Genomic DNA, 10,023 nt, shown 5'->3' on the forward strand with positions numbered 1-10,023 from the left:
AAAAGACTGAGCAGATCCGGCTAAGAAGATAAGGAACATTCGGGTGTATATTTATTGTGCTGTTGGGGGCCCAGTGATAGTGTGAGGTACACTGTTAAGGAAGGAGCCTTCTCTACTTAGGGGCTCAGCCACCACCCCGTTAGCTCCTTACAGATTGGTGGCTGGGGAGTTACTGGCCAACAGTACTCCTGGGGGGGGGGGGTGAGGTCAACAGTGGAAGGAAATATGTCTACACGAAGAAGAAGGAGGAGGAGAATGTGGCTTCCTGAGGACCACAGCCATGGAGACCACAGCCATGGAGACCACAGTCCTGGAGACCACAGCCCTGGAGAACACAGTCCTGGAGACCACAGCCCTGGAGACCACAGCCATGACGACCAGAGTCCTGGAGACCACAGCTCTGGAGAACACAGCCCTGGAGAACACAGCCATGGAGACGACAGCCCTGGAGACCACAGCCATGATGACCAGAGTCCTAGAGACCACAGCCCTGGAGAACACAGCCCTGGAGACCACAGCCTTGGAGAACACAGCCCTGGAGAACACAGTCCTGGAGACCACAGCCCTGGAGACCACAGCCATGACGACCAGAGTCCTGGAGACCACAGCCCTGGAGACCACAGCCCTGGAGACCACAGTCCCAAGAACCACAGCCCTGGAGACCACAGCCCTGGAGACCACAGCCCTGGAGACCACAGTCCCAAGAACCACAGCCCTGGAGAACACAGCCCTGGAGACCACAGCCCCTGAGGACCATAGTCCTGAGGACCACAGCTATGGGGACCACAAGTGTGGAGACGTCCCTTGGAAGCCCCAGTAGTAACTGGGAGAGAGACCTGGAGGTGGGGACTGAAGTCCTGGAATCAGCAGGGATGTCTCAGGTGCTCCCCAAGCATTTGTGTTCTTGTGACTACATTTATTCATGGACAGCAGATAAGAGACACATTTCACACCTGTCCTGTGTCACCTGGGCAATGAGGACTCTTCCAGAGGTTCCACCTAATAGATTAAAGCCACATTGTAAGAGGCTGTCCTCTTAGGTTTAATTTGTGCATCAGGTGTATCAAAACAGATTCCTTAGTAGACTTCATGTGAGACAGAGGCACCTGAGACTCTTCCCCGTCTTCAGCAGTGACGCCTCTGTCTCAGTTACCGTCTTTTGTTTCTTTTGTTTACTCCTGAGGTTTGGCCGGAAATTGCAGAAGGTGTGCGCTGAGTGGTAAAAAGCAAAATGTGGGAAATTTGCACGCGTTTCTTCCAGAAAATCACAGTCTGCACAAAAGCATCTGTCTCAGTCCACTGCAAAGGGCTCAGAGAAGCATCTAGAAAGAGGCAGTGGGTGACCACAGAGGCGTAAGGATTCGTTTCCACTGTACATCTATCCGACGTTTAAAGAGAGGACAGCCAGAGAATGGCAGAGAGGTGGAGGGAAGATGGGCTTCCTGCTCCTCCCTTGATACGGGGAAACCAGCCGATTTCATCCAATGTCTGTGCTGAATCAAGGCCACCCTAGACTGGGGCCCTCAGCGCTAGGTGTAGGGAGACCCTCCAGGGCTTGGTGTCCGTCTGGTGAGGAGTGGACGCTACCACTGGCCAGGGGACATGTGTGCGTGTGTGCACACCCACACGGGCGTTTCCGAGCATAAATTCTGCTCCTCTGGTGCTCTGCTGTTTGTTATTCATGTGTTCTCTCTGTGAGGTCTCTTCTCTGACACCCCAGCAACTGCTCGCACGCCTCACCGTGGCTGGAGGGGCACACAGTGGGTGTCGCACACCTTTGCCGAAGCAGTGACGTCCTTGGAGCCCCTCGGGAGACAGCCCATGTGGAGTCACAGGGCCTGGAGCCCACGCCCAGGGGCCGAGGAAGCCGGGCCTGGAGGGTGGGCCACCCAGACCTAGGGGTCCCTCCCTAACACCCCCATCCAGCCCAGCTTTCTGATTTTTGTGCATTGTATCTCACTGGAAATCATTGTAGCTCATCATCGTAGAATGAGAACGGTGGTTCATATCAATAAAAGAATGATACGGGCTGATACGGATTAAGTGCTTTATTCTGTGGGCGGTTCTACAATAGCTGTACGTCAGTATCTACTGTAATTTTCGTAACAACCCTCAGAGGTGAGCGGTGTCCCATCTAAGATGAGAAGAGTGAAGACTGGAGAGTTACGCATCCGCCCAAGGTCACTCAGGTCACTAGAATCAGAGCCTCAAACCCGAGCTCTGCCCAACTTCCGAGCGTGTGCTCAGCGCTCCGACAGGTCCACACTGCCTCAGCCCCGCCGCACACACACAAAGCAGGAGGGACCAGCTTTCTAAGGGTGGCTGTCTCACCACTGGATACAGAGCATCGTATCACCCTGCGCTTTTGTGTGTGTAAATATACCTGAAATCCGCGGGGATACGCTCAACAGCAGATTCCAAAATACATGCCACAGACCTACGGCAGTTATTAGGAACAGAAGTTTCCTTCATAAACATTTCTGGAAAACGACTTTGTGAGCCTTGAAAACAGAACTATTACAGGCCTGTCTGATGACGCCGTCGTTTTCTCATTTCCAAAGGCCTGCATCCTGGGTTTGCACGTACCGTCCATTGGCGCCACGCGTGGGGCTTGAGAACACGGTCTTGACCCATCTCTGCTGGCTCGTATTTAAAGGAAAATATACGTGGATGAGGCCTTGTTGTTACTCTTTCCAAGAAGCCCATGGCATGGGAATTTAGTGCTGCACCCCCTCTGCGTGGCATTGCTCATGAAAGTCGAAAGTGGGTTGTCGTTTGGAACTCCCGTTTCTTTATTTGTATGGTGACCACTGGGTGCCACAGCCAGCACTCTCCTGTACTTCCTTTTGTAACTGCAACAATGGGCAGGAAGGCACTTTCACGGCCGATGCTTGGTCCCCGGTTCTCGGAGGACCCACAAGCTCCTGGCGTTCGCTGCTGAAGCGTGAGTGAGACTGTCCCACTGGGGCTTTTAAGATGAGTTGTGGTCCTTTCCCTGAACTCTTGGAGTCTCGGTGTTCTGTTGGTGTCCCGTGAAGCCCGCACCTCCAGAGATGTTTGCTGGCCCCAGGGAAGAGGGACGTCCTCCGCTGGACCAAGTGACGTGGCCACGGCGGGGAGGAGGAGGCTAGCTGTCCTCCCGGGCTGACCAGACTCCTCTCGTCCAGCAGTGGCTGCCCGTTGTCTCTGGATAAACACTGCAGCGGTGCAGCTCCACCCACTCCTGGGCCTGGGCCCATGAGGAAGATCGGCAGGGACACCCTTACTGCAGGTGGGCACGGCCCCTGTGGTCACCACCCCAGGGGAAAGGAGGAAGGAAGGATTCTGGGCTCCCGCTGGTGTAAACACTCTGGGATCTCATCTTCCTCCCCCTTCTCAACCTGACCCGTGCCTCCTTTTCATAAATTAGGGGGGGGTTTGAGGCTGTGCCTCCTCTTCAGTGTTAATCACGTTCCTATAGGTAACGGGGACCTGGGACACCCCATCTTCCCGCTTACCCTTCAAAATGCACACGTCTTTGCAGATGAGGCCGTGGGACGATGGGATGTTTGGCTGTGTGCTTGTGCGTTGGCTGAAGTGGGAGCTCGCGGCTGCCCTGGGGGTGGACACACCCCGACAGCGGACGCACAGCAGAGAGCCCTGGGGCCGGACATTCCTCTTCGGTCAGTTGAAGGCAGCCCGGTTGGAATCCGCCTGATGCCACCTTCCAGAGTGCGGCTGGTTTTTGTTACTTTACGTGGCTTTTTCACACGCCAGCTTGCTCTGAACAACCAGCCAACGGTGAATAAAATACCTATGGAGTCAGAGATGTACTTCTATAGAGAGAAGTTCTCAAATTCTAATTCATAATTCATCCGGGGATAATGACATAGCACGTCGTCTTAGCTGCGTCTGCTAAAAATGGGTCTCTTCTTGAAGGCACTCCTTGGAATCTCCACCGTGAGGTTCTGGAAGCATCTCAGACCCGGAGACGCACAGCCCGCCAGGTGTGCACGGAGCCTGTTGCGGTCCGCAGGGCTCCCAGGTGAACTGAGCCGCTGTTCTCCCGAGATGCCCAGACTGAAGAAATCCTGGGACCCGCAGTGTCATTGGTGCTGGAGGGTGACCGGTTCTCTGAGCAGTCGTGCCTGAGTTCTGGTGGTCCACATGCACCTGGGGAGCAGAGCTCATAATGCCAGCTGTCACTCATCCCATACATGTCCACTGAGCTCCTCGGGGACACGGACACAGACCTGAGCAGGACAGAAACGTCCCTGTCCTGACGGAGCCCATGTGCTGGGAGCTGGTGGTGGGAGATACACACACACAGTGAATAAGTCCGTCATTTGTTAGATGATGTCAAGGCAGGAAAGGGGAATATGAGTGTCAGGGTTGGGATGAAGGTGGTTTGAAATTTTAGAGGGTGACCACCTTGCCCCAGTTTCCCCAGAAATTTCCCAACTTGGGCACTGGAAGTCCAGCATCCCGGGAGCCCCAGTCCCAGGCAAAGTGGGCAAGCAGGGAAGGTGGCATTTGAGGGAGGCCGTGGAGGAGGCTCATGAAATCTGCTACTTCAAAAGTCTCCACCAAAATCATCGTGTGAGCTTCTCCTTCTAATCCCCGTTCTTCAGAGGAAGACACTTTGGAGGCTCCACCCCCATTAACACCATTGCCAGAAGCCTGCGCATAAGACCCACCCACCTTCCCGGCCGGACAATGCACTGCTCGCTCTGGACCCTGCTCCCTGCACACTGGACGCTGTGAGGTGCATATTTCATCCTGTGCAACATATTAACAAAGATATAAAACAAAGAGCTATGACTTTCTAGTCTCTATAAAAACTGGGAGAGAGTATTTGCAAATTATATATTATATCTGATACAGGACTCGTATCCGGAATAAATAAACTCTCAAATCAATATGAAGAAAAGAAGCAATCCAGTTTTTCAAGTGGGGGAAAGTATTCCACAGACACGTCACTAAAGGCGATGCACAGACAGCAAGTGCTCTACATCGCTGGATATCAGGGAAATACATGCAAACTGACACCACAATGGGTCACAATGACACACCCCAGAAAGGTTCAAATTAAAAGACCCCATTGCTGAGGTCAGGGAGAAAAAGGAACTTTCAGTCATTGATGATGGGAACATCAAAGAGTACAACTTGTTTGGAAAAGAGCTTGGCAGTGTCTTCAAAAGTTAAAGGTGCAGCTACCATGTGCCCCAACCTCTGCACCCTACGTATTCACCCAAGAGAAGTGGAAGCATGTACAGACGAAGACTTGTACACAAATGTTCCTTTCAGTTTTATCAGTAACAGCCAGCAAGTCCATCAGAAGGTGAAAAGATAAACAAACTGGCACATCCGTACGGTGGAAAGCCGCTCCCAACGAAAGGCATAAGTCTGGGTGCACGTTACAGCACGACCAACCTAAACAACTCTGCCAAATAAAGGGATCCAGGCCAAAAATGAAAAGTGCATGCTTTCTGATTCCATTGACAGAAAATTCAAGGAAATTAAAACTAGATTAGCAGCTGCCTGGGGACAGGAGTTGGGAGCGCGGGGAGGTTTGGGGGAAAGGGATGGCAAAGAGACACAAGGAAACTCTGAGATGAATGAACACCTTCCCTGTCTTCACTGTGGTGATGGCTTCACAGACATGATTAGATCAAACTGACTCAGTTGTACATTTTAAATATGTGTAGTTGATTAATGTCAGTTAACCCCAGTAAAGCTGCTTTGCAAAGTTGCTTATCTGGTAGGATAAAGGGCTTCACGGGTAGAAGAGGAGATACCAGGAGACAGAGGACTCTGCCCAACTCAGAGCCGTTCCGTCAGTAAGAGCGGGGTCTGTGCTCTGCGCGCGGGTCCCCAGCTTCCGAGGCCCCGGCCCGGCCACGCTGCTGCGGACTCCGGCCTCTTACGGCGACCGTTAACCCTGACTGGCATCTAGTTATTTTCTGCACCAGCGCTTGATCTGTGCTTCGTGACGACAGCACCAGCCCCCTGATGACAGATGGAGAGCCGCGGCGTTTCCCCTGGTTTCCTTCTGCTGCTGCGAGATCGAGGTTCGAATGGCCGGTGTACGTGGGACACCCTGCTCACCCACAGCTTATATTCATAGAGCTGGCCTTTCTGAGTGGCTGACTACGTGGGAAATGCCAGCTTCCTTTGCAGAGGATGGCAGCTGGGGGAGAGAAAGCAGGAGGAAGCAAGAGAAGAGGGAAGGGGCCAGGCAACCTGCACGAAGGTGTGGCCTCGGGAGGGCAAAGGGTACCCGCCACACGCCCCGGGCACACCCAGGACCCCACTCTGCTCAGGGAGAAACATGCTCCCAGCATCGTGGGAAGCAGACAACCAGCAGGTAGGAAAAGCGAGGTGCCTTTATGGAGACGCAGCCTGGCCCCAGGGGACCAGCGCCACCGCAAGAGCGTTTCCATCTAGGCCAGGGCCGGGCAGACGCACCCCAGGGAAGGGACTCGCGGCGTCACACGTCACCTAAGGGAGGCTGGACCGCAGGCTGAACGGAGAGGCTCGGCCGCTCGCTGCTCCTCAGTCTCAGAGCAAGCGTGTCCTCGTGCCACGCGGGCCGAGAGCACCGCCCGGCTCTGCAGAAACGGTACCAAAGCCGTCCCCGCCGACCTGCTCGGCCACTGAGAGAGCAGGGAGCGAGGGCCTCGCTGTACTCATCGCGCATAAACGGCAAGTTCTGAAGCCTGACCTCTCAGCGTGTGGAGGAAAGAGGCTCCGGTCAGGGGTCAGCGCCCGGCCTTGCCAGCATGGGGTCTGGCGGGCTCCCCTGGACGTCACGGGGAGGTCACTCTGTCCCCGTGGGTCCGTTGGCCTGGCTTCTCCAGCTCCCCCAGGCTGGAGGTTGGCCTGTGGACAGCACATCATGTGCCCTGAGCCCCTTAGACTTTCTGAAGGGCATCGCCAGGACACCTGCACCCAGACTGCCCAGGGTGGGCCTCCCCCTCCCTCAGTGACCCTGGCAGACAGCCGCGGGTTCCCCTGCCCAAGAGCCTGCCCACTGCCGCCGTCTGACACAGTCCTCACGCGTGGCACCCTCCCCGGGAGTGGGACTGGTCCCCGGTCACCTGACGCCCGCAGGACTGGTCTGAACAACAGTGGTCAGTGGTTGGAGAATGGGCTTCCCTTCCCAAGGGGGCATGAGTGCCGGGTCCTCCTGGGGCCAGGTGGTGGCACTGCTGCCTTTAGGCATCTATGGCCACGTCCTCGGGCCTCCTCTCAGGGCCGCCCCAGGAGCCAGTCCTCGGAGCCCACCAGGCCGTACATACCGTGGGGACGGAGCGCCCTGAACCCACAAGACCTCTAGAGGTGAGGCTGTCTCCTGACTCCATGGGGCTCCCCATTTTTAAAATCAAACAGAGTGACTGGCGGTGGCCCAGGGGCACCTCTCTCAGCCTTAGCCCTCCCTACTCGCCGCAGGACAAAAGTAACCTCTGCATCCCATCCACGTCCTGGGGAAATTTTGTGGCAATTTAAAATGGTGCCTATGCAATTTATTTTCCCACTTCTCTTATGAGGAAAGCTTCCAAAAAATATAACAGTGCCAGAGCGAACTGGAGGTCAGCAGAAAGTTTCTTTGTATTCTGGTTCTGATTGTCTTTATTTAAAGTGCACTCCGTTCACTTGCCTGTTTCACATCAGGAACACATCTTCTTATGTCTCTCTGTAAACGCCCATCCTGCTCCCAGAGAGGAGTCCCTTGGATCCAAGTCTTTCCCCGTAGGTTTCCTTCTGCCCAGAGCAGCTCCGTCCCCCTCCTTCACAACCCCCAGCAGACACTTCTTCTTCTGGAGCCAAATGCGTTTTCACCACGACCAAGAAGGACCCATGAGGGTCCTTTTTAAAATGTCCTGTGCTTCTCTCTGTCAGCATCACGTATCTAAGCAATAATCATTTCCATTTGATTCTCTAACGTTATTTCTTATCAATTAAGCAGACTGTGAGGTCATGTTGATCTATTATCTGTAAACTTAGAGGCTGGGACCACTGACGGTGAAGACACAGAGAAGTACTCTTCAGACAAGATTTTATCTTAGGAGATGCAGAGGACGGTGAGGGAAGTCAGCACGGAGACTTCCACCAAGGCCGAGCTGAGATCTCACAGCATCCACGTCGTGGGTCTGTGTGGATAACGTCCAGGATGCTAGTCCGTTCAGAGCACACGCTGAATTCACCAGAGACAACGGGAATGGCAGATCCCTGCGAAAGATGCCCCACAGTCACAGCAAATGGTGCAAACAATCCCTGACGCCACATAACGCAAGTCAGGGAACATGGAACCCAGAGAAAGAGGAGCGAGGTCACAGCACCCTGTCCTCCAGCTCGAGACGGAAGGGGCAGGCAGAGGCCTTCAGGGCTGCCCCTCCACCGAAGCCCAGCCCAGCAGGGCGGCCAGCAGAAGCAGCAGCGTCCTTGCACAAGGAAATATCGAAGTCCGGGACCGTGGAGCTTAAACCAGGGGGCGGTGCAGCCCATCCCGTTCCCGCGGGCGCTGATAAAGGCCCAGGACCCCACAGAAGTGGCCCTGAGCTCCCACCCCTGACTCGCCAAACCGACCCTGAGGCTGGTAAGGCAGGTCCCCGGGGCCAAGGTCTCCGGGACGACACGCACCCTTGTCCCACCTAGGAGACCATGAAGACCAGGCCCCAGGTGGGCAGACCCCGAGTGCCAGGTGCGTTGGCCCCCTGCCTGTCCTCTCCCGCCCCCGGCCCCAATTCAAGTCCCATCTGAGAAGCTCGCGATGGGGGACAGAGGCTGAGGCAGGAGTCAGGGGGCCTGGGTTCCGGGCCAGCCTCTCACTGTCCTGTGACGGGGCCTTGGAAAAATCACAGTGCTTCTGGGCCTTGCTTCTGCATCTGCAGAGCCAGAGAAATTATGTGTACACGCATGCACACTCGTGCACACACGGTGTTTAAAGCCAAGGGATTGATAAGTGGTGCTCGGGTTGGTGAGGACGGGCCGAGGAGTGGGCGGGGCCTGCTGGGGTGGGCGGGGCCTGGAGAGGGGACGAGAGGGAAAACCAGGAGGTCAGCAGAAACCAAGGAGGAAAGCGCTTCAGGAAGGGGAGCAGTCACCACCTCCAGAGCTGCTGAGAAACCAGGAGGATGAGGACAGACCTGGTGATGGCCTGGCAAGATGGGAACCTTGGGTTGCAAATAACCAAAGCAAAAGGAATGCCACCTACATTCGACACCTAATGTCGGGCGGGGGGGACGGCAGCTCCTTACCCGGCATCCGCAGAGAAGACCACACAGACAAGCCCCCGCACGGTGTCACTGGGCCACAGAGGCCTCCCAGCGGGAGAGAGAGAAAGGCCCTTCCAGGTAGGACGCACTTGACCCCTCGGACTTGCGGGGAGATGGGCTGGAGATGCCTTTCACCCGAGAAGTCAGAGCTTTGATGAAGCCCCAATGGAGAGCCACTCGGGGCTGGGGAGGACTGGACCCCACCCCTCCACGGAAGCACCCCGCTCCCGCCCGCCCCTCCACAAAGACCCCCTCCCCCGTCACCCTCCACGAAAGACCCCTCCCACCCTAGACTTCTCTGAGCAACCCAGTGACTCATTTGCTCTCACAATCTTTGCTGAGACTTTATTCCCACAGTATTCTGCAAAATCCTCTGCAAGACTCAGATCATGGGAAAGACGCTACCTGAAAATAGTTTTCCCGAGGCATGATTTTCTCTCAGGAGGGTCTGGGCACATCCGGAGCTCCAGACACTAAACCGCTCCTGCAGTCAAGGGCCTCCTGATCCAGGACAATGGAAGACTTTTTGTTCAAGTTTTCAAGGCTCACTTTGCACATCTTTCCCCTTGTTCACTGAAGCCATATTTCTGGTGTCATTTTAATAGGTTCTGGGGGCATTTTCAATATCTGTTCAATTCACAGTTTGATTAAAGGTATAACGAATAATTTTTCTGTCACATTGAAAAGGAAATGCATTCATGAACTCGCACACAGTCTGACTTCCCATAAATTCCCTTCTTAGACGTGCATTTGGTCAGATTCACAA

The 10,023-nt window shown here is 54.9% G+C and overlaps 1 protein-coding gene across 1 annotated transcript; it reads left to right on the forward strand.

The window, feature by feature from the left end:
- The first annotated feature begins 280 nt into the window (after positions 1-280).
- LOC137776242 (mucin-22-like) lies at positions 281-820 on the forward strand. The gene has a single exon (XM_068562477.1). The coding sequence runs from the start codon at positions 281-283 to the stop codon at positions 818-820; it is 540 nt and encodes a 179-aa protein (XP_068418578.1).
- The last annotated feature ends 9,203 nt before the right edge of the window (positions 821-10,023 follow it).

The sequence above is a fragment of the Eschrichtius robustus genome, chromosome 14 (genome assembly GCF_028021215.1).
Source record: "Eschrichtius robustus isolate mEscRob2 chromosome 14, mEscRob2.pri, whole genome shotgun sequence".
Classification (NCBI taxonomy): domain Eukaryota; kingdom Metazoa; phylum Chordata; class Mammalia; order Artiodactyla; family Eschrichtiidae; genus Eschrichtius; species Eschrichtius robustus.

Coding starts and splice junctions, on each gene's coding strand:
- LOC137776242 (XM_068562477.1), top strand. CDS start 281: ATGGAGACCACAGCCATGGAGACCACAGTCCTGGAGACCACAGCCCTG.